The sequence below is a fragment of the Puma concolor genome, chromosome A3, assembly GCF_028749965.1.
Source record: "Puma concolor isolate L17-30 chromosome A3, mPumCon1.1.hap2, whole genome shotgun sequence".
Taxonomy (NCBI): domain Eukaryota; kingdom Metazoa; phylum Chordata; class Mammalia; order Carnivora; family Felidae; genus Puma; species Puma concolor.
In genome coordinates, this window is record NC_141669.1 from 67,588,097 (window position 1) to 67,613,797 (window position 25,701).

A 25,701-nucleotide genomic window follows, 5' to 3' on the forward strand; every position below is an offset into this window, starting at 1 on the left:
TGAAATAAGTCAGAGAAATACAAATATTATATGAACTCACTTTTATGTGGAATCTAAAAAACAAACAAGCAAACCCGAATTCACTGATACAGGGAACAGATTGGTGGTTGTTCAGGTGTGGGGTGGGGATGCGAGGTAGGCAAGAGGTAGTCAAAATATACAAACAGAGAGTTCTAAAATAAGTTAAGTCCTGGGAATGTAACAAACAACATGATGACTATAGGCTCACAACACTGTGTTGTATATCTGTAACTTGATCAGAGAGTAGATCTTAAAAGTTCGCAGTGAAAGAAAAAAATTGTAACTGTGGTGACAGACATTAACTACACTTACTGCAGTGATCATTTTGCAATATATACACATATTGAATCATTATGTACACCTGAGATGATGTCATATCAATTACATCTCAACAAAAATGATGGACACGTACAGATATACGCACAGGTCTCAGCAGTGTGTTTAACTCTTATTGAAAGAGCCAAACCCCAATCCCCTCCTAATTCCACTGTCTTCAAGACTCCCCCTTTCTGAGCAGGCCTGGCACCTGTGGCTGTCCCGTAAGCATGAGTATGCCAGTTCTCCCCATGGCCTCCAACAGCACGTCCTCTTCCATGAGGCTAAATGGCTCGAAAACTGAAATTTCTCCCAGAGATCTGGCATTTTATTTGGTCCAGTATACAAACAGTTTTTTCTCCCCACCACCCCGACTATTCTTTTACCTACTGATTTTGGGGAACAGATTCAGAAAGGTTAAAGATTATAAAAAACAATCTGCGGGGCGCCTGGGTGGCGCAGTCGGTTAAGCGTCCGACTTCAGCCAGGTCATGATCTCGCGGTCAGTGAGTTCGAGCCCCGCGTCGGGCTCTGGGCTGATAGCTCAGAGCCTGGAGCCTGTTTCCGATTCTGTGTCTCCCTCTCTCTCTGCCCCTCCCCCGTTCATGCTATGTCTCTCTCTGTCCCAAAAGTAAATAAACGTTGAAAAAAAAAAAAAATTAAAAAAAAAAAAAAACAATCTGCCACCTGGAAGTGACATATGTTAACATTTTTACAATGTTTGCTTTGTCTTTTAAAAAGAGGTTTAGGAACAAAGAAAAACTTTCCAACTCAGTGAAGACCGATGAGCCTGTCAAGTTATACAGCGCCCACTGTGTTCTCAGACTGTGTCCAGAGGGTTCTTGGATTCCTCCATAGGGCCTACAGGGTTTGGCAAGGAGAGGGTGGGAAATCAAGAGACCAAGAGTCAGAGTTTGAGGATCCCACCTCTGTTTTCCCTCAGCACCTCACAATTTGTTTCATAGCAGATTTCATTTGATAAAAAAGATTCCACTCAACTAATCAACATATGGGAGAGGCTTTACAGAAGGCAAAAGCAATAGAATAAAGTTGATATGGATAATTTCTGACTAAATATGGGCAGAGGGAGGGGAAAGGAGGAGGAAAGGAGTTGTTACATTTTCATTATTTACAATATAAACTTAATGAGATGTGAACATTTTCTCTCAGAGACCAACTCAGTCTCTCCATAAATACTTAGTTCTTCCAACAGATAAATTATGTTTTGCCACATCAGATAGGTCAATCCCAGGAGTCTACCTAAAAAGATGGATAGGATACTGGACCACTCTGACATCCAAGGTAACTGTTTAAAATAGGAATCACTTCCTGAAAACACCTCAGCAGGCATAGAACTGTATTCAAGTTTGCTAATAATATCCTATTTTCATCATTTCTGAACCTAATTGCTGTTCTGCATGCAAGACTGGTGAAGAGAACAGCGAAGTCTCTTCTGGGTACATTCTGGAGAGTCCCTGGTGTTGTGGCAGATCCCTGACAGGATTCTGACAGTATTGTTCTTCTGTTGTCTACTAAGACTCGATTTTACCTTCTCTGACACAAATGCAGAGAACAGTAATGTAATCGTGGTTTCCTAGCCAGACTGGCCAAGATTGCCGTTGCATTGAGAAATGACTAAGCTATTTTCGCTTTTTGTCTTCTGTTATGGGAGTCAGAAAAACATAAGCTATTATTTTAAATACGGATAGAAATCCACTAATAATAAAGAGAGCTCCAGGAAAAACCATCCTAAGTATTTAAAATCACAGTTCTCTTTTCTTCTGGACAAGTGCATGTTTCAGAGACTTTTGACAGTATGGGCTGAAGGCATTTTGAATAGGTGAGGTTGCTTTCTTGGGCACTCCTCTACGAGAAATGTGGGGCTCTGGCCTGTGCTTGGTCCAGATAGCCAGCAGATGGCAGTAAAGAGCAACCACCCACCTAAACAAAAATCTACAACAAAGACCAAAATCTCACCAACCCTTCGCACAGTTTCATACTCAGAGCAGAGAATGAGTGGTAAACAGCATCCTTCTAATCCTTTTGGCGCATGTCCTGAAACCAGGGCAGGGGTAGATCTAGTCCATGAGTACATGAATATCCATACAGACCTAGAGGACACTGCTTATTTTCCATCAGTTCACCAAGTGGTTGAGTATCTGGGCTGATTTATATGCCAGCCCCAACCCCTCCCAGCTGTGACCATGGCAAGCTGTTTAATCTTTCAAATCTTCAGTGTCCCTGTCTGTGAAGTGGAGAGAATATCAGCACTCATACTTTGCAGCACTCTTATGAGGAATCCATGCAGTCATATATTTAAACACTTCACCTAGTGTTTGGCACTTAAGAAATTAATAAATCTGAGTTGTTACCTTAACCAGCAAGTTTTTGTTAGTCTCAGTGGAATGCACCTTACTGTATGTGCAGTCCGAGTCCAGCTCCAGGAAGATTTAACACCAGGAGCTACAAAGAAGTTGCAGTTACTTCCTTGTGTTATATCTTAGGTGCTGTTGTTGTTTTGATGTGCTAGCACCACAGACTGGTGGAAGGAAAGGCTATGGTCCAACACGCAAAGACAGAACAAACTATTTGGGGAATAAAATGGTCTTTTCCCCCAATTATTTGGTCCAAGAAGGGAAGACGGTGTGTGTGTGGATGGGGGAGTGGGGGGATATTTGTGTTCTTAAATCCAGGGCTCGTAGGTCTGCTATATAGCAAAGGGACAAGAGCAGTTGCTCGGTCCTCATTGTGCATCATAATCTACAAGAAAAGCATTTTTAAAAAATGTTTTATTTATTTTTATGTTGAGACAGAGCATGCGAGCAGAGGAGGGGCAGAGAGAGAGAGAGAGAGAGAGAATCCCAAGCAGGCTACGTAAAAAGTGTTTTTTAAAAATATGGATGCCTAAACCCCAACAAGAAATTCCTCTTGGTTGGCCGGGAGTGGGGCTAGGCATAGGTATTTTTAGCACCCCAGGGCAGAGGACTGCTTGTTGAGAGCCACTACCAAGTGGTTGCCAAGCCAGCGTGTGTTATCAGATTTAGTTCCATTGTTGAAAATTCAGATTTCCAGCTACATCACCAGCTGATTCTAATGCAATGGTTTTTCAGGTACAGGTTGGAAAACTCTGCCCTAGCGGATTAGAGAGTCCAAGTCTGATGACCAGAAGGCAAAAGAAAGTGCAATGATGAGAAGTCAATTCTGAGTCAAACAAGCCAGCTGTGTAAATGGGCAGGCATGATCCTCACTGGCATTACCCAGGCCTGTGCCCAGAATCGCACATATATGCTGGGAATGTTAACGACTCGGGAGGAGGCCCCATGGACAGCACCAGGCCCTAAATGGGGACGGTAAATACCTGTTGAATAAATGATGAAATTACAGCAATTACCATATATATTAATAGCCCAAAGTCCCAGAGTGATCATGTGACAGAGAACAAAAATGAGGATTAGGGCAGACCAAGTCTGGAGCAAACACTCTTCCCCACAAAGGTAATGCCCTTCTCCGTGGATATGCTTCCAGGACATGGTACCAATAATGAAACAAGATATGGTGATGGCTTGCACCTACAAACCTAACCTTATTAAAGATGGATTACTAAGGAGCACCCTCAGTAAAGAGGTAAAAGGTAATTAAAAAAAAAAACACAAGAGAGAATTCACTCAGTTGGAGGGAATGTAGGGGGAGGATGAGGACATGACAGCAAGGACCTCTGATGCCCCTTGATTCATCTTAGGATAAAGTGGCTGAGGCCACCAAAGGGGTCTGGAGCAGGCCAGGGACTCCTGATGTCCTAAGAATAATGCTGAAGGCAGAGTTTGGTAACCGGGAGGAAACAAGGGGGAGGGAAGGTGTGCATCTTCCAGGGATTTGTGAGCTCAGACGACTAAGTGACAGGCCTGGCATTATGATTTTCAGAGCTCAACACAAAATGCAAACATGGGACCCCTTGTTAAAAAAAATCATTAAGAATTTCAAACATGGCCACAGAAAAGCACTCAACCAAGTGCTGAGCCCTTCTGAGAAGGGGGCCCTGTGATCACACAGATCTCATGCCCTGAGAGCTGCCATGCCTGGAGACCCCCGGTTAAGGGTTAAATGGGATCCTGCAGGGGTGTCTGGGTGGCTCCGTCGGTTGGGCACCAACTTTGGCTCAGGTCATGATCTTGTGGTCCAGGAGTTTGAGCACCATGTAGGGCTCTGTGCTGACAGCTCAAAGCCTAGACCCTGCTTCGGATTCTGTGTCTCCCTTTCTGTCTGCCCCTCACCTCCTCACACTCTGTCTCTCTCTCCTTCAAAAATAAACATTTTGAAAAAATGTAAAATGGGATCCTGCAGAACACTTAGCACAAAGGCCTTGATGGACACTGGGAGCTGCTGCATGAGTTGTCGGGCCTTGCCACAGGCTGGGCAGGGGCTAGTCCTAAATTAGTCTGCAGGCTTCCTGCAGCAGGAAGGACTCATGGCCGGCTGCTCATGTCTCTAAGGGCTCTCTGCCTGAGAATTCCAACAGACTTCATAATGAAAGTTACTCTTTACCAAATCCTTGGCTATTGCAAAATTCAGTCCACAAGATTCCAAATCCTGTGGCCATAGGAACTCTGAAGAATCCACACAGCCTAACAGGACCTCTGAAGGCAGAAACACATGACCAAACCCACACAGCAAAGGAACTCCCAGGCTGGTTTTTATCTAAGACACGTTCAAGAAGAGTGTTCACAGGGCAATTACTATCAGAACAAACTAGTCAGCTTCTGCTCGTGTGACAGCACATTCCACCTCGAGTCTGAACAAACAACACCGCACATGTCCCCTGGCGGCCTATTTCACCATCCCACCTTCTGCTCATGCTTGGTCTCCTGTAGTACCTCCAGTTCTTGAGCAGAACAACAGTGAAGCAGGTGGCCTGGCCCCAAGGACAATGGTGGGCAGACAGGGGGAGAGGTGACAGAGGGAGGTAAGAAAGCCAGCCAAGGAACCACCAGAACAAAAGAAGGTGCTTTCTCTGTTTCTACTGTAAACCAGGGTGCTCACAGATTTGAGAGTTGGTCTCTTGAATATTCTATACCAGGTCTGCTCAGCCACAGCACTGTTTAACATTGAGTGCTGGATAGTTTTTCCTCGTGATGGTGAACATTGCAAGGTGTCACTGTAAGATGTTCGGCAGTATCCCTGGTCTCTACTCAGATATGCCAGTAGCACTCCACAGTTGTGACAGCCAAAAACATCTCCAAGCAATGCCAACTGTCCTCTAGCAGACAGAATCAGCCATGACTGAGAACCACTTCACTCTATGATCCTCAGTGTACTTTGAGGAAGCCAAAGGGCATTAAGATTAGTGGGGAAGAATAACCTGGACTGCCACTTTCAATCTTGTCCTCCACCCTTCCTTCTGTGCTCCAGAACAGGGTGACCTATCTGAGGTGATGGGCATGATATGTGCCTCCCTAATCCTTTCTCTGACCTCCGACCACTGGTGTTTAAGGGCTTAAGCTTGAATACAGCAGGTTGACCAAAGAAAGGAACCAGGCTCTGTGTCCCCCTCTGTGTCCTTGTCACTTGTGCTCTTTCCCAAGGCTCTGCACCCCAGTCACTCACATAACGCACCTTTCATTCCCTCATTGGCAGCTATTTCCAGGGCACCTGCAGGTGCCAGGCACTGTTTTAAGCCCTTAGGAAGCATCAGTGAACAAAATTTCCTGATCTTGTGGAAACAGACAAGAGCAGTAAACATAATAAAAGGAAAATTATATTGTTTGTTACAAGGTGAGAAGGACATCTGGCAGAAGGAGATGGGGAGTGCCTGGGGGAGTAGAGGCTGAGGGGATTTCAATTTTAAATAAGACATTAGGACAGGTTCATCTGAGCTAAGTCCTGAAGAGGAGGGCAGTAGTCACGCAGACCCCTGGGGACAGTGTTGCAGGCAGAGAGAACAGCCTGGGAGCTCAGAGATCACAGGAGACAGTGGCAGCCAGGGCAGAGGGCAGAATGGAAGGAGGAAGGCATGAAGGGGAGGAGTTCGTAGGCCATCTGGAGGACTTTGACTCTTTTTCGAGAAGAATAATGTGATTTGGCTCATGTAAGATTTTTTTAAGTTTATTGATTCATTTTGAGAGAGAGAGAAAGTCCAAGTCAGGGAGGGGCAGAGAGAAAGGAAGACAGAGAGAATCCCAAGCAGGCTGTGCTCTGTCAGTGTGGAGCCTAACACAGGGCTCAAACCCATGAACCATGATGAGATCATCACCTGAGCTGAAGTCAGATGCTTAACCAACTGAGCCACCCAGGTGCCCCTGGCTCACATAAATTTTGAACAATCTCTCTAGCTGCTATTCTGAGAAGCAGGGACACGAGGTATAAATATAAAGCAACTGCAGAAATCTATGTTAAAGACAGTGGTTCGGGCCACCAAAGGGGCAGCAGATGTGATGAAAAGTCTATGAAGGGTTATCTTGTAAGGGGACATGAGCCTCCTACTCTTGCTTAATGCTGAGGTAATGCTGCCTAACCTAATACAAGACATCTCTGGATTTGAAGTTTATATAGTTTATTAGAGAGAGCTACGATTCAACAAATATGTGTTTGAAGTTAAAATAAATACACAAAAAATTCCTAAGTAAAATGCCTGAAACATGCTTTTTAGATGAGCTCATCCAGTTGCTAGGCATGTATCTGACACTTAGTAAATGCTTAATAAATGTTTATTCAATGAGTAAATATATAATACATCCTATACTGTGTGAATAATTACCCTATTTCTTTAGACATAATCATTTACAACCACTATATCCAAGTATTTTATTACCATTGATGTAATTCATTTTGGTTGCCTTAAGAGTTATTTTTGGCTTTTTTGTTATCGCTGTAAGTCATTTAAGCTTCATTATTTTATGCAGATCATAAATTTGTTTTAAAAATGATCAAACTCAAAATGCATTGTTAAGTTTAAAGTGAGATAGGAGTTAGAGCCTGAATCCTACAATTAGCTGAATGCCAAGGACTCTGACCTCACTGTATTCATCCATAAGGTGAGAGCTCTACACTCCAAAATCCAATGTCTCTACCAGCTTGCAAATTCCAGAATTTTTCACTGAAAAACATTTAGGGGCTCCACTATCCCATATATCTGAGATTCCTTGGGGCAGGTTGCACTTGGAATTGTGGAATTGAGAAAATTTTGGGTTTTGGACTCATTTAATACATCCAATGGGGTCTGGGGCAGCACCTTGAAATCAAATATTTCTGTAGTGATGTGTAAGAATATTCACACATATGAAGACAAAGAGCCTCATTTAAGTTCAGGTCAAGTTTCACTGCTAAATTAGTTATTAAAAATTTTTTAGAGAAAAAAAGAATGAAGTTAGACCCTTGCCCTACACCATATACAAAAATTAACTCAAGGGGCACCTGGGTGGCTCAGCCAGTTAAGCATCTGACTTTAGTTCAGGTCATGATCTCATGGTTAGTAAGTTCCAGCCCCACCCCTGGTGAGCTTGAGCCCTGCCTGGTTCGGGTGAGCACAAGCACTGCTTGACGTAAGCATGAGCCCCACGTACGGTGAACCCTGCATCTCTCTCTTCCTTTCTTTCTCCCTCTCTCTCTCTCTCTCTCTCTGCCCCTTGTGAGATTCTTTTTCTCCCTGTCTCTGCTCCTCACTCACTCCCTCTCTCTCTTTCCAAAAAAAAAAAAAAAAAAATTAATTCAAAATGGATCAAAGATCTAAACATAAAAGGTAAAACCATAAAATATTATAAGAAAATATGGGGGGGGGGAATCTTCATGATACAGTATCTTTGGCAATGACTGTTTGGATATGATACCAAAAGCATAGGTAACAAAAAAAACTGGGCATAAAAATAAAAAAAAAATTGTGCATCACAGAACATAATCAACATAGTGAAAAGGCAATTTATGGCATGGGAAAAAATATTTGCAAACCATGTATCTGATAAAGAGATAATATCTAGAATATATAAAGAACTCTTAAGATATGACAACAAAACACTAAACAACCTGATTTTAACATGGGTAAAAGACTTGAACAGAAATTTCCAATGAAGACATATAAAGGGCCAACAGGCTTATCAAAAAAATGCTCAACATCATTAATCATTGGGAAATGCATATCAAACCCATGATGACATAACACTTCATACATATTAGAATGGCTGCTAGGAAAAAAAAATAATATTTGGCAAGGATGTAGAGAAATTGGAATTCTGTGCCATGTTAGTGGGAATGTAAAATAGTGCAGCTGCTATGGAAAACAGTATGGCAGTTTCTCAAAAAAATTAAAAATAGAAATACCATACGATTCAATAATTCTACTTCTATCTAGATCTATCTATCTACATATTCAAAGGAACTGAATGTAAGGTCTCAAAGAAATATTTATGCATCCATGTTCATTGCCGCATTATTTACAATAGCCAAAAGGTGGAAACAAGTATCCGTCACAGATGAATGAATAAACAAAATGTAGTATATACAATAGAGTATTATTCAGCCTTAGGAAATTCTGGCACATGCTACAACATGTGAAGACATGTTGCTAAGAGAAGACATGCTAAGAGAAGTCAGTCAAAAAAGAGAAAATCCTGTATGACTTCATTTATATGAGGTAATTAAAACAGGCAAATTCATAGAAATGGAAAGTAGAAGGGTGGCTGCCAGGGGCCAAGAGAAGAGGGGAAAAGAGAGTTACTGTTCAATGGGTATGAAATTTCAGTTTAAGAAGATGAAAAATGTTCTGGTGATGATGGTCATGATGGTTGTACTACAGTGTGAATGGACTTAAATGATGCCACTGATTATATCCACTTAGAAATGGTTAAAGTGGAAGACTTCTGGGGAAGATGGTGGAGTGGGAAGATCCTAAGCTCACTTCAACCCACAGATATAACTAGATAATACCTACATCAGTGTAAGGAACCCAGAAAAGGACCCAGAGATTGGCAGAACAAACTTTCCTCAGCTAAATATACAGAAGAGATCACATCAAAGAGGATAGGAGGGGCAGAGATGTGGTTGGGAGCTAAATGGACCCACAAGACTGTCCATGGGAAGGAGGGATACTGCAGGAACAGAAAACAGAAAAATAGACTCTGACACCAGGGAGCCCACTGAGAGAAGATCAATCACCATATCATTTGGCTTCAAAAACCAGAGGGGCCAAATTTTGTGAGTTCTTACAATCAGTAGGGCCTAAAACCTGGAACTTGAAAAATCAGCAGGCTTGGCTCTGGGAGAGCCAGGAGGATGAGAGGAAACTGAGTCCCCACCCTTAAAGAGCACAAAAAACAGCCCTGTGGAGATATAGCATAAAAGGAGCAGTTTGAAGAATGCCAGTGGTACACAGGAAGGAAATTTGCTTACTAATCTCAGAGCATGCAGGAGGGGCAAGGATCATTGGGCGACTTCTCCAGGAACACAGGCACTATTTCTTACATCCATCCCCAAACCAGACACATGGACACCTGCAGGAACCAGAACAGCACGAACATTTCTACCTACCTTGCTTAATACTGCATCCTACCCTTGTGTTCCCTTGTGGATATTACCCCTCCAGAAAGGCCTCAGCTCCAGGTTCCCTTCCACAGTAGACCCAAGCAGACCTTGCTAACACCACGCACTCCACCCCCATGTTCTTCTGCAGTTCACTGCTACCGTATCTCTGGTAAATGCCTGGTCTGACTGAACTCAAGCCCAAGAAGGATCCAGACAGGACCACTAACAACATATGGGACAAACACTGCTTATAACAGGCAAAGAGACCTAATGTAGATGACAAAAATGAAAGCAAAAGTGGCTCAGCCCCAACAGCAGGGCACATGCAACAACATGGGAGACACCCTTGAAGTGCCAGGGTCTGGAAAATAGGGGACATTAAACTTCAGGGTACTAAGGACCTCTTCTACATAAGGCCACCACTTTCAAGGACAGGAAAAATAGCTGGTTTGCCTAACACAGAGAAACAGATAAAGAGAGTTAGACAAAATGAGGACACAGAGAAGTGCCAAATGAAAGAACAGAACAAAATCACAGCAAAAGAGCTAAATGAAATGGAGATAAGTAATATGCCTGATATAGAATTTAAAGTAAATGTCACAAAGATACTCACTGGACTTGAGAAAAGAATGGAGGACCTCAGTGAGACCCTTAAAGAGACAAAAACAAAAAAAGAACCAATCAGAGGTGAAGAACTCAATAACTAAATTAAAAATACACTAGAAAAAATAAATAGCAGACTAGAGGAGGCAGAAGAATAGATCAGTAATCTGGAGGACAAAGTAATGGAAAGCAAGCAAGCAAGCAAGGTGAATGGGAGAAAGAAATAAATAATAAAAAATGAAAATAGTGTTAGGGAACTCAGTGACACCATCAAGCATAATAGCATTTGCATTATAGGTATCCCAGACAGAGAAGAGAGAGAAAAGGGGACAGAAAATTTATTTGAAGGAATAATAGGTGAAACCATCCTCAATTTGGAGAAAGAAACAGAAATCCAGATCCAGGAGGCACAGAGAGGCCCTGACAAAATCACACACACCAAGGAGGTCCACACCAAGACACACTGTAATTAAAATGGTGAAAAGCAGTCATAAAGAGAGAGTTTTAAAAGCAGAAAGAGAAGGGTGCCTGGGTGGCTCAGTTGGTTGATTTTGGCTCAGGCCATCATCCCAGGGTTATGGGATTAAGCCCTGTGCTGGGCTCTGTGCTGAGTATGCAGCCTGCTTAAGATCTCTAGATCTCTCAATCTCTCTCTCTCCCTCTCCCCTCCTCTTCCCCCTCCACTGCTTGCACTCCCTCTCTCTAAAATAAAAAAAGAAAGCAGAAAGAGAAAATAAAAGTTACATACAAGGGAAACTCCATAAGACTATAAGCTAATTTTCCAGGAGAAACTTTGCAGACCAGAAGAGAGCGGCACGATATAATCAAAGTGCTGAAAAACAAACAAAAAACAAAACAAAACAAAACAAAACAAAAAAACCTAAAGCCAAAAATATCCTATCCAGCAAAGCTATCATTCAAAATGGAGAGAGTTGGGGTGCCTGGGCCACTCAATTCGTCAAGCATTTGACTACAGCTCAGGTCATGACTTGCATTTCCTGAGTTCAAGCCCCACGTCAGTCTCTGGGCTGACAGCTCAGAATCTGAAGACTGTTTCAGATTCTGTGTCTCCCTTTCTCTGCCCCTCACCTGTTCACACTGTCTCTCTCTCTCTCTCTCTCAAAAATAAATAAACATTAATTTTTTTTAAATGAAGGAGAAGGTTAAAAGAACTTACAACCACTAAACCAGTGCTACAGGAAATGTTAAAAGGGACTGATTGGAAAGACCATAAGCAGTAGTGCAACGAGTAGGAAACACAAAAGGAGTAAAATTAAGTATATCTATAAAAATTCAGTCAAGAGATTCACAAAATAAAAGGATATAAAGCATGAAACAATACACCTAAAACCTGAGGAGAGGACAGGAGTAAATAATGGATTCAAATTTCAGTAACTACCAACTTAATATAGATTGCTCTATGCACAAGATGCTATGTACAAGATGCTATGTAACCACAAATCAATGCACAAGATGCTCTACGCACAAGATGCTATGTAACCACAAATAAAAAACCACTAATAGATATGCAAAAAACAAAGAGAAAGGAATCCAAGTATATCAGTAAAGAAAGCCAACAAACTGAGACAAAAGAACAAGAGAAGAAAGGAACAGAGAAGAATTACTAAAACCACCATAAAATAAGCAATAAAATGGCATTATGTACATACGTATCAGTAATTACTTTGAACATAAATGGAATGGATAAAAAACAAGACCTATCTATATACTGCCTATAAAAGACTTGTTTCAAACTAAAAGCAACATGCAGATTGAAAGGGAAGGGACAGAAAAGCATTTATCATACAAATGGGAGTAAAAAGAAAGCTGGGGTAGCAAAACTTACATTGGACAAAATAGACTTTAAAACAAAGACTATAAGGGGTGCCTGGGTGGCTCAGTCAGTTAATCATCTGACTTTGGCTCAGGTCATGACTTCATGGTTCATGGGTTCGAGCCCTGTGTCACGCTCTGTGCTGACAGCTTGGAGCCTGGAGCCTGCTTCAAATTCTGTGTCTCCCTCTCTCTCTGCCTCTTCTCTGCTCATGCTCTCTCTCTCAAAAATAAAAATGAGTATTAAAAAAAAATTTTTAAAACAAAGACTGTAATAAGAGACAAAGACCACACTATATAGTCATTAAGGGCACAATCCCAAAAGAAAACATAACAATTGTAAATATTTATGCACCCAACATAGAAGCACCCAAATACATACAGCAGCTAATAATAAACAAAAAAGAAATCATCAATAGTAATACAGTTGCAGTAGGGGACTTTAACATACCACTTACATCAATGGACAGACAGATCATTCAAACAGAGAATCAACAAGGAAACAGTGGCTTTGAATGACACATTGGGCAAGATAGACCTAACAGATAATATTCAGAACATTCCAACTTAAAACATAATACACATTCTCTGGAAGTGCACATGGAACATTCTCCAGAATAGATCACATATTAGGCCACAAAACAACTCTCAACAAATTAAAAAACAACAAAGTCATAGTATGCATCTTTTCTGACCACAACTCTATGAAACTAGAAATAAACCACAAGAAAAAAATCTAGAAAGAACACAAATACAGGGAGGTCAAATAACATGCTAGTAAACAATGAATGGGTGAATCAAGAAATCAAAGAGAAAATCAAAATGACATGGAAATGAATGAAAATGAAAACATATAGGTCCAAAATCTTTGGGATGCAGCAAAAGCTATTCTAAGAAAGAAGTTTATAGCATTCCAGGTCTACCCAAAAAGCAAAAAAACCCCAAAAAAACCAAAAAACCCAATCTCAATAAACAACCTAACCTTTCACTTAAAGGAGCTAGAAAAAGAACAACAAACAAAACTCCAAACCAGTAGAAGGAAGAAAATAATAAAGACTAAACCAGAAATAAATGAAACAGACTAAAAAACCAATAGAACAGATCAAGAAACCAGGAGCTGGTTCCTTGAAAAGAGCAACAATATTTATTAACTTTTAGTCAGTCTCACCTCCCCACTCACCAAAAAAGATAGAGAGGACTCAAATAAAAATCTTTTCAAGTTGGGCAGTACATAGTGGATTTCTGTTACAACATTGTCAAAGTGTGACAGGTGGGGCACCTGGGTGGTTCAGTTCATCGAGTGTTCAACTTCGGCTCAGGTCATGATCTCAGGGCTTATGAGTTCAAGCCCCACATTGGGCTTGATGGTGTCAGCACAGAGCCTGCTTCAGATCTTCAGTTCCCCTCTCTCTGCCCTTCCCCCACTTATACTGTCTCAAAAATAAATAAAACGTTTAAAAAAGTAGTGAAGGCTTTATAAAGGATGCATATTTTTTAAAAAGTGTTTTACTGTTTATAGTAAGGAGAAGTAAAAAAAAGAGATGTATTAACATCAATTTGGGGGTGCCTGGGTGGCTCAGTCGGTTAAGAGTCCAACTTCAGCTCAGGTCATGATCTCATGGCTCGCGAGTTCAAGCCTCGTGTAGGGCTCTGTGCTGACAGCTCAGAGCCTGAAGGCTGCTTCTGATTTTCTGTCTCCCTTTCTCTCTGCCCCTCTCTCTCTCTCTCAAAACTAAATAAACATTAAAATAAGTAAATAAATAAAATAAAATAAATTTAAAATAAAATATTGAGAAAATAAGAGTATTGGTAGTAAGCAGTGATTGTAAAAATCAAGAAGATGGCAGGAAAGCAGCTGCCATTTGAGGAATGGCACAACTTCTCAAGGCTCCCTTGGGTTCAAACTGCAGCATGGTCTTTAAGATCCTTTGAAAGCACAGTCCATTACTCCCATGGAAATAGGGATCTTGTCTCACTGGTCATCCATCTGCAAATGCATGCATGCCAGTCTGTCTCCTGATAAACTGTAAGCCCAGGCACCACAGGCCACATTTATGATGTACAGGCACACTTCCTGTCTACCATGCACCACCTCTATCTGCTTTGACCTTGGCAGGGACATGTATGTAGGAATCTGTTGAGAGTGGAAAAAAATGCAGGCTGTTCCTGACCATCTCCCTCTGACTCCAGGGACAGGAGTTGGCCATGCAATCAATATAAACCCCCACTTACCTGGATGCACATTATGCACTGGCTTGTGAACTCTCCTTTGAGACCCTTAAGTCAGGGACTCAGTATCAGGTAGAAAAGTACAACACGGTAAGTATGGCTTCTGCTATGATATCCACTTTAAAATCTATCTTTTAATTTTGTGATATAGTTTCTGGATGAGCTGGATAAAGTGCCAAAAAGGAATCATCATTGCTGGTTTATGCTCCCCAACATCTAGCCAGTTTATGGTCAATAATCCCACCTAGTAAATTAACTCATCTCTTGTCTAAGCACATGATTTTCTCTCCATTTACCTTGAAATATATACCAAGAAGTTTCATGATTCAAAGTCAAACGTTTTTGGCTGCTTTACCAATATTTTTTACATTGCTCTTATGGATGCTTGCTTGCTCATATCTGTTTTAAGTATTTTTCTGAATAAAGTTATACTGGCTTATGCACTATGGCAGAGAACTAAAGGGCCTCAACTGTCTCCTTGTCAATGCAATGAAGTGGACACTACATTTTACAACTTGGTATGGTGACCCCTGTACCTGGTATTCAGAAATGCATCCAAACATGATCCTGAGCTTCCATAAGAAAATAACAATCCAATCTCCAGATTAGCTTTTTGTATTTAAAAGATATTTTAGGAAACTGGACTCTGAGTACATATAGGAAGTACAAGATCCAGCTCACTTCTGTACTGCATAATTTTCAAGAAAGTTTTGGTTGACAACAATATTATTCAAGGAGGATGGCCTAAAGAATAGGTAGTATTCTTCTCTCAGTCCTCTGGAATCCACCTCAGGTCAGCAGAGAGCTCTGAGCACCATCAGACCACTTGGCCTTTGAAGAAACCTCTGTAGCCACACTGCTGTCAGCCTGCATCAAGGGGCTTCGTGGAAAAGAACCTGATGAGTAACGGCTCACTTCAGGCCTTTCGAGGACTTGGGTCTCCTGTCACAGAACACTCTCTAGGAAGATCCTTGGGAAATTTCTCTCTCATTTCAGCACTGGGAGAAATTCACCTTCACCTGAGCAGTGAGTCAGTTTGCATCTTGTGGACAGCATAAGTCACGGTACTGAGCACCCCCTCCCTCAGCAATGGCTGGAGGAGCCAAGAGCAGCGTCTGGGGCCCCTCTGCAGCAAATAGTAGAGCCCCCCCCTCCACATACTTAGTGTACCAACATCGCCTAGGACTTCATCTTATCTTTTCTGTTTACATTTCCACTTTAAATTCTCTCAAACCCCAATTCTTTGTCTGTAAGGATGAGATTATAATATGATGAGAATTTAAATAGATGTATATAAACTGCTTTGTATTGCCTGGTACCTATGATGAAAATTTAAATGTATATAAACTGTTTTGTATTGCCTGGTACATATACTCAGTATATTGTAATAATAGCTAATATTTATTGAGGGCTGATTATACCATGACTTAGTCTAAGCACTCTGTACATGTTTTTAATCCTCACACAACTCTACGTGGCTGTTGCTAGTATTATCCTCATCTTAGAGAGGAGGAAACTGAGACCCAGAGATTTTTAAACATTTGACTCAAATCTATCATAGGCAAAACTTGGATTTGAATCCATGTCCCCAGCCCTGATCCCAAGTTAACTTCTACTACTATGATAGCTACTACTTTAAAGCTAATTTTTTGGTCTTGTTTTACCTAGCAATTATTTATTTACTTATTTTCAGAGGCTGGGTGCAGTCTCATTTAGGGTCACCAACTTGTCCAGAATTTCCCAGTTTTATAATTCAAAGTCTCATTTCCCAAGATACCACTCGGTGGTTTTCTCATTATGTTATTGATCTTTGTAGCAGGACCATTGCTAGTACACACAAATACCTTCATGCAAATGAGAAAGAAGGGGTATCCATTTGTTTTTAACACACTTTTGATCGTGTATGCAATCCATTTATGTAAACTGCCTTAAATCCTTTCCGGAATAAGATGGATACAGAAACAAATACAAATACAGAACTTCACATTGTTATTTAACACTTTTAGAGTTATGGGTAATTATTACCACATGCATTACCTTTATATCCTTGTTCTGTCTCCCTGAGATCAATTTTGGTTATTGGTTTGAAATCAGTATCCCATAATCGAATACACCCATCTCGTCCACCAGTGGCAAAGCCTTCTTCACAAGCATACATGCTAAAGATTCCAGCCTGTTGAGTAAGGCAGATTATACTCAATACTTGAAGGATTCTAAATAGTCATTATAGTTGGAGCTTCATGATTAAAAAAAAAGCAAAAACAAAAATGTTTTTAAAAACCCTTGTTCTCGGGGCACCTGGATGGTTCAGTCGGTTGAGCGTCCAACTTCAGCTCAGGTCATGATCTCACAGTCTGTGGGTTCGAGCCCTGCGTCGGGCTCTGTGCTGACAGCTCAGAGCCTGGAGCCTGCTTCCGATCCTGTGTCTCCCTCTCTCTCTGCCCCTCCCTCGCTCTCACTTTGTCTCACTCTGTCTATCAAAAATAAATAAATGTAAAAAAACAAACAAACAAAAAACCTTGTTCTCTATTGCAATCCTGACAATAGAACAAGTAGCCATTTATAATATCCTTCATTTTGGCTAAAGTAAAATTAATCATGACTACCACCAAAGCAAATCAGTTCAAATGCTCCTTTACCATTACTAAACTGATGGCAATTTGAAAAAAATATTATTCACTAATTCCTTGGTTAAAGTAGATATGAAGATCAAACTCCTTTAGGTGACAACTGATCCTTATAAAGAAAAGACAACAATAGAGGTGTTTCATATAAATCACTTCTCAAAATAATCAGGCAAAGATATTTGAGCTAGGAACAGAAACACTTTTACTGGTACACAGGTGCCTGAAATGCATCTCAATGAGTTCAAGAAGGCAACACCTGAGCCTAATTGAAAACAAATTACATTTGTGTTAATTTGTTAAGCATTATATGAAGATGTTTTTTTTTCCCACACCTGAAATAGTCCCGTAACTTAAAGATGCTTCTCCACAGGAAAATATTTTACCTGGTCTATTGAGAAGTGCTGTAACAATATACTGTTGACCTAAGATCTAGTGTGAAGAGAAATGAGATTACTAAGGCAGCTGCTTTTATGCATGGGGACAAATGCTGACCTCTGAATGGTTTCAAGATCGGTTTCATAATTAGTGAAGCCAAGAAAATTGGTTCAACATACAAGCCAATGAAAGATCTAAAATTTTACAGCTCTTTTGCTAAGACGTGCTTAAACTTTTCTTTATTTAAGAGTAATGGGGACCAATTTGGAGTCAGGACCTAAGCTACAGGTCTGGTGAGTTTCTAAAAATTGTTTACCAAATTTCCATTTACTATAATAGGCTTTAGCTTTCACATCTCCCCATTCTTCTGGGCATTTCCATTTTATCATCTATAGATACAGCAGTGTAACCATTATCATAGGTGTCAAAAGAGAGCAGAATGGTCAGAAGTAAAGTTTGCCCATGTTCTTACAGAGCAGATCATCAAAAAAGAAGTGTGTCAATGGTTTCTGTTTGTATTTTAAGAACTTGTGATTTGGATTTAGAGGTTACTTACTCAGAGTGCAGAAAGTCTACCCTTACTAACAAATGTAAAAACAAGAGTTGTCTACATATGGGCCACAGGCCAGCAGCAAAGGCATCATCTCAGACTTACTGAATCGGAATGTGCATTTTTAACAAGATCCCCAGGAAATTCACAGGTACATTAAAATTTGAGAAGTACTGATCTATAAGATAAAACTGATGATGAAACAGTCCTGTTCTTCTAGATGTGGATGAATAACACTAATCAACCAATCAATGATTGAGGTGAAGGTTAATTAAATTATTGAGCTTTTGAACTATTTCTTTTAAGGTGAACAAGAATAGCTATAATTGGGGAAATTTTTGATGAATGTTTAGGTAGTTTTCAGCAGAGTTCTGCTGATTTTAATACAACAGGAAAACACACTTATTTGTGATATCAACTTATTTAATAATCACCAAATTTCCACATGGACATACTCACACTGTGTGCTCCTTGAATGGTGCGGACTAAATTGAGCCCTTTCCAGACATAGATGTCGCCATTTAAAGCACCAGAATAGGTGATGTCATCTTTGGCACATGCAAGGCAAAGGATGGTCTGAAGATCCCCTGTTTTGCCAAATATCCCTCTTTTTGCAGTCAAGGCATTTCCACAGAGTGTCCAAAACTGGAAAGTGATTAAAATACATAGATCCAAAAATAACGTATTCATCCTGATGCATCACATCATTGGTATTTGCTTACATTTGAGTACGTTTCATATAATTTGCTATAGTTGAACTAGGCACACGTAATTTAACTTGTTCTGTGGCAACCAATGGAATCGCAAAACCTTTTAGCCAACTACTAGCAGCATAATAAACACTTTTAGCAGTGTTATTAAAACTTTCCAAGCTCCAAAATTTCCAAACTTTGCTAATTGTTTAACGGTGATTAAACACAAAAGCTCAATGTTCTCAGAGTTGGAATAAAGTGAGTGAAATCATCATGTCTTTAACTTTTGGTCAAATTACAAAAGCAGTATAGGTTCATTGTAGAGGAGTTTAGAAATAAAGAAAAGTATAAAGAGGAAAAATGAAGTATCTACAGCCTCCTGTTAACACATGGATGTATCTTCCAGATGTTTTTTTGGTGTGCGTGCATGTGTGTGTATGTATGTATTTGGATATCATGTGTTTCTAACTTGAAATGTTATATATCTTCACTGTAGAAATCTTACTCAAAAGCTTCCTAAATATGAGTTATCTTCCTATATAGCCAAATAACTAACCTTTTCAATTTTCACTGAATAATTTATCATGTGAAAGACCTTAAGCATAAAGCTTGAGCCACTTTATAGAAAGCAACAAGTAGACTTCTGTGGCTATACAGAAATTAAGTATTTTTTTTTTTGCCATAGTTTTTATTTTTTTTTTTTTAATTTTTTTTTTTTAATTTTTTTTTCAACGTTTATTTATTTTTGGGACAGAGAGAGACAGAGCATGAACGGGGAGGGGCAGAGAGAGAGGGAGACACAGAATCGGAAACAGGCTCCAGGCTCTGAGCCATCAGCCCAGAGCCTGACGCGGGGCTCGAGCTCACGGACCGCGAGATCGTGACCTGGCTGAAGTCGGACGCCTAACCGACTGCGCCACCCAGGCGCCCCACCATAGTTTTTAAAATGTATGAACTGGTATAACTTTACTGCTAAGTATATAGCCCCTCAACATTTATAAAGGCTCTTTACATTTATTTGATCTTCATAATACTCTTGAGAACAGGCTAAAGCAGCTATTCTTATCATCCCCACCTGGAAGTGAGGGAAAGGGGGCCTAAGTGGTTTGTTGAAGGTAAGGATTCAATGGGGGCTATACATGAGAAAATATTGAGGTCTTGATCTTTGCTTTGAGAAATTTCAATCATTTTTAAAAGTTTATTTATTTTGAGAGAACGAGAGAGAGAGGAGAGAGAGAGCAGGAAAGGGACAAAAGGAGAGGAGAGAGTGAATCCCAAGCAGGCTCTGCATTGTCAGTGCAAACCCCAACTCCAGGCTCAAACTTACAAACTGTGAAATCATGACCTGAGCTGAAACCAAGAGTCAGATGCTTAACCACCTGAGCCACCTGGGCACCCCTGCCTTGAGAACTTTGAATCTAATGAAGATACGTATAAAACCAGAAATAATTTCAAAGCAGCATATTTAGACTACATACAAGTGCCAAGAAAATTCAGAGAGAACCATGTTGAATTAACTGGAATGAGCAAAGCTAGGATTTGGATCAGTGGTGAGAAACAAGGTGCATCTGGGATTAGAGAGGAGGATCAGGCAAGTCCAGGTGACAAATGTGTGAGGAAAAATCAGTGACAACCCAAATATTTTGTGCCTTAGGAGAGGAAAAATGGTGGCCCTCTTAGTTAAGTATTGAGGGAAGGAGTTCTGGGCTGATTGTACTACCTTGGAGGTGCAGGACTCTGGCAGCTATGGAGGTGACGGCCCTTATAGAGGATGAGAGGCAGGTGTGCAACTACTTGAGACAATATAGAATTCTTCTCTCATTAAGGAGCAATTCTTCTCTCTTCTGTCAACTCCAGTGATTTGTTTCTTGGGTATTTACTATTTCTATGAAAAGGTACTCAAGTATAATACGGAAAGAACAAAAAGATTTGGGGAAAAGAGGAGTATGTATTAGCTTTGGGAAAACATTTAAGTATTAGCTTTGAACCTGAACAGGGTGCCTGAGAAGCTCAGTCGGTTGGGCGTCGGACTTTGGCTCAGGTCATTATCTTGCGGTTCTTGAGTTTGAGCCCAGCATCGGGCTATCTTCTGTCAGCACAGAGCCCACTTTGAATCCTCTGACCCGTCCCCCTCTCTGCCCCTCCCCTGCTTGTAATCGCTCTCTCTCTCTCAAAAATAAATAAACTTAAAAAAAAAATAAAATAATTTTGAACCTGAACAAACTATTAAATGTAAACACCTACTGGTAGTATAAACATGCCAAAACCCAAAGGCAGATGTTTCCTTTTCTCACCATATACAAAGATTAAAAGGACAATAATTTTAAAATCATTATTCCTAAAGAAGGGTAATTACTTTGCAGTTATTATTTCTCTAACTCTAGAATGTGCACCTCTGATCTGAGTTACTGAAATATTCTAATGAAAAACCACAAAGCATAGACAGACCATTATTCTCAGACACAAAGGTTTCTAATGAAATCACCCAGTCAGACGGAACAAGGCCAACATGAAACATTCCAAAAAATCAAATGACTCTCTAAAAAAGCACATATAGATGTAACACCAGGATAGGTATGAGAGTTTTTGTAGAAATGGCAAATCTCTGAATTCTCGGTTCCTGAAAAGCGCTTCCTGTTTGGAAAACAGTGACAATTTTGGATAGCAACATACCAGCAAATCCACATCAAAAGAACAGATGTAGTTTATCTTTCCCAGTCTCCATTCCCAGATTGTAATGCAAATTTTGTTAGAACTGGCAGATACCTTGGAGTTCATTTGGCCCTAGGTAATCTCCAAAGTCCCTTCTGTCTGTGACTAGAGACTAGAGAAGGATCAACAATATCCACAAACCTGGTAGGCTCATTTGCTGTAAAACCAACCAAGCATGACAATGATCAACTGCTACTGTTTTCAAGCTTTCATTTCAGATAATTGTTATTTGCCTGTCTGCCAACACTGGGGATTTGCAAAAACACAAAGGATTTCACCCTAGCTACAAAAATGTCACATAAAAATATTTTCTTGGAGTACATCAAAGATTTTGCATTCAGCTTGTGACTGGAATCATTCATTTGCTGTTAGGTAGGTTTTTGCAGGGCGGGGGGGGGGGGGGAGTGGGGATCCTAGAATTGCTTGTAGAAAATAAAAATAGTGAAAATATTTGTTGGAAGCCTGCTAAAATTTGTTATGGATTTCTTTCTTTTTAAAATATTTTTTTAAGTTTTTACTTATTTTTGAGAAAGGGAGAGCGCAAGCACTTGTGCACAAGGCGGGGAGGAGCAGAGAGACGGACACACAGAATCTGAAGCAGATTCCAAGCTCAGAGCTGTCAGTGCAGAGCCTGATGTGGGGCTTGAACTCACAAACCGCGAGATCATGACCAGAGCCGAAGTCGGATGCTTAATCGACTGAGTCACTCAGGTGCCCCTGTTGTGGATTTCTTTCTAAACAAAATTAATAAAGATGGGTAGATGGGCATTGGGAGATTATTCCATTTGAGGTAAAATTACTTAATTTTGCTTAGAAAAAAAAAGTGCCTGTCTGCTAAAACATAATTAACAATTTATTTTTCTAAATGTTTATTTTTTGAGAGACAGAGTGCAAGTGGGGGAGGGACAGAGAGAGTGAGACAGAATCAGAAACAGGCTCCAGGCTCTGAGCTGTCAGCACAGATCCCAACGTGGGGCTAGAAATTACAAACCGTGAGATCATGACCTGAGCCGAAGTCAGACACTCAACCAACTGAGCCACCCAGGTGCCCCCATAATTAACAAATTTAATGGGATAAACAGCTCTTAGTGTTTTCAAATGAAGCTCCTGGGTTTTATATGTCTTTGTTTTTGGAATTAACTGATTAGAAGAGTTAACCAAGGATGAAAACAAACAGGGAAGAAGCTGGAGCATTCCATCGGTTAAGCAGCTAATCTATTTTTTTAATATTTTGTTTTTTGGGGGAAAATCAGGCCAAAATAGATTATTGAAGAAATAATTTCCAATGGAAAGACCTCTACACAGGGAGCCAGAGACTGAGTTTAAATCTTATCTGTACCACCATTTTTGTGATCCCAGAAGATGGGAAAAGAAATTAACATTGTGTCCCTACTGGTTTCACACACTGTGTAATGTAACTCTTAACACACTCATAAAGTAGTGATCCACAACCCCCTGGTTTCATGGGGGTGTTTTTTGGGAGAGAAATTCAGCCTCAGGGAGATTGAACAGCTTTCCCAGAGACAAGCAGGATATACAAAGAGGATTCCAAGTCAAATAACCGCCTAGGTCTTGGCTTCCTCACTGTAGAATATGCAGACTGGATGATGGCCCTGTGATCAGAGTCCTAGACTTCCATAAAGCCACCATCACCTGATGGAAACCAGTCTCATCATGAACTCACATAATTCTTTGCTTGTGGGTAAAAAAACAATTCAGTGCCTTTGCCATTTGTCAGACAGATTAGAAATTCATGTTGATGGATATATATCTTTGATTAATAAAAATTATAAAGGGAATTATTGGTAGGACACTTGATACCTTTGAATAATAGAACCTATATGCTTATCTTTTTTTCTTCTGTTTTTTTTTTTTCATTACTTTTTTCTGATTTTGGAAAAAATATATGTTATTGTAAAATAATTTTAAAAATAAAGAGACAATTTAATCATAAACTCCGTAGCCAGTGTTAACTGCTTAACATTTTTTGGTATCTTTCCAATTTATTTCCTATACAAAAATATACTTTACTTCTAAAGTAAAAAGAAAAAAATAAAAAAAAAATTACCTCACCTAGTAGACTGTAAATAAATCTTGAATATTTCCTAATAACATTAAATAATCATCTAAACCATGACTTATAATGATTGCACAGTATTTCTTCCTATGGATCTACCATATTGTATTTAACCACCTGGGGGCAGTTTGGTGGCTTCAGGCCTTCTTTAGTCTGGTTTTATTTGCTGTTGGTAAGTTATTCAGCAATGAACCTATCCTGGTTCACACTCCTAATAATTTCCTTGAGATAAATTCCAAGATATGAAAATATGGGCTGTGTTCTCTTCACAGCAGCACATATACTAATACTGAAAAAAAAAAAAATCACTACCTCACAGGATATTAACATTTTTTTAAATTAAAAAAAAATTTTTTTTAATGTTTACTCTTTTTAGAGAGAGTGAGAGAGACAGAGCACGAGTGGGGGAGGGGCAGAGAGAGAGGGAGACACAGAATCCGGAGCAGGCTCTAGGCTCTGAGCCATCATAACAGAGGCAGAGGTGGGGCTCGAACCCCCGGAAACCAGGAGATTGTGACCTGGGCCAGAGTCGGAGGCTTAACTCACTGAGCCACCCAGACACCCCAGGATACTAACATTTCTAAAGCTATTGATAGATATTATCAAATTTCTGGACTGAAAGACTAGAAATACTCATTTATAGTACTCATTTACATCTCCCCCAGCAAGGTTTGACAGTGTTCAGTCACTAAATCTTTGTCAACACTGGATACACTTTAATCCTAATTCTGATGGATTAAACATTGTTATTTAAAAATTGTTATTCCTAACTAAGAAGATTTAGCATTTTCATCTATCTGTTAGTCAACGTTTCCAATTTTGTCAATTATACATGTCCTTTCTCCGTTGTACAGGTTTGCTGAAGGTCTTTACATTTCAAGAACAAACCAAAATTCTATCTAACACGCTTGTGGCTTACACTTTGCTCATGTGTGGTTTGTCTCTCTTGTTTCTTAGCAGTTGGGGGCAGGTAGACAGAAAGTTTTAATGTTTATATAATTGAATCTATAATATTATCTTTATGGTTTCTTACTTTGCTTCTACATTCAGAAAGGCCTTTCACCCACTTGAGAGCAGTTAAACATTTACTTAGATATTCATATAATTATTTTATAGTTTTTTAAACACTTAACTCTTTAATTCATAAAGAATTTATTTTAATGTATGGTATGAAGTAATGATATATAACTTTTTTCTCCCAAATAGATAACAAACTGTCCTAGGGCCCACTGGTCAAGATACTATTATATTCTAAATTCTTACACATATTAACCTTTATTTCTCAGCTTTGTTTTTTTTTTGGGGGGGGGTATTGTTATTTATCCTTATCCCAATCTGATACATTTTAATTATTTTAGTTTCGTAATATGCTTTAGTAAATACAGTATTTTCCTCTTCATTATCCGTTTTTTATTCAAGTTCTTGGTTATTCTCATTCTTTTATCCATCTAGACTAACTCAGAATAATTTAAAAGGAAATGTCAGATAACAATAACAAAACTTCTTGAGATTTTAACTGAAATTGCACTGAATATAATTGAAGTGATGTGTTTAATTTTTAGACTTCACATCCAGAACCAAGGTTGTCTCTCCATTTGTTCAAGCCTTTTGTATTCCTCTGTGAAGTTTTGTAATATTCTTTTTTTTTTTTTTTTTTTTTTTTTTTAAATTTTTTTTTCAACGTTTATTTATTTTTGGGACAGAGAGAGACAGAGCATGAACGGGCGAGGGGCAGAGAGAGAGGGAGACACAGCATCGGAAGCAGGCTCCAGGCTCCGAGCCATCAGCCCAGAGCCCGACGCGGGGCTCGAACTCACGGACCGCGAGATCGTGACCTGGCTGAAGTCGGACGCTTAACCGACTGCGCCACCCAGGCGCCCCTGTAATATTCTTTAAGCAAGTCTTGCATATCTCTTGTTATATTTATTTCTGGACATCTGATCATCTGTCCCTTTCTAACAATTAAGTAAGAACAATGGGAAGGATCATAAAAAACGAGACTGAAAAAAGAACAAAAGAACAGGGAAACAGGAGGAGTTGGTTGGGGAAATAATACAGATACCTATTCCGTTCATACAAAAATGCAGCAATTTGGTACTAGCAGAGATCCAAACATGCTGTAGTCAAGCAAGTAATCCTCACACGCTTTCAATTATGAAC

The 25,701-nt window shown here is 39.9% G+C and overlaps 1 protein-coding gene across 4 annotated transcripts in view; it reads right to left on the bottom strand.

Moving 5' to 3' along the window:
• EML6 (EMAP like 6) overlaps positions 1-25,701 on the bottom strand; it is a 282,419-nt gene that overhangs the window by 135,554 nt on the left and 121,164 nt on the right. For all 4 annotated transcript variants that reach the window (XR_015249223.1, XM_086701101.1, XM_025931862.2 and 1 more), the window contains exons 6-7: positions 18,520-18,705; positions 16,546-16,681 (exon numbers count right to left, since the gene is read on the bottom strand). Coding sequence is in view for 3 of the 4 variants with exons in the window: in XM_086701101.1 (XP_086557227.1) it covers positions 16,546-16,681; positions 18,520-18,705 (322 nt within the window). In the remaining variant the exon portion in view is untranslated. The remainder of the gene's footprint in view (positions 1-16,545; positions 16,682-18,519; positions 18,706-25,701) is intronic.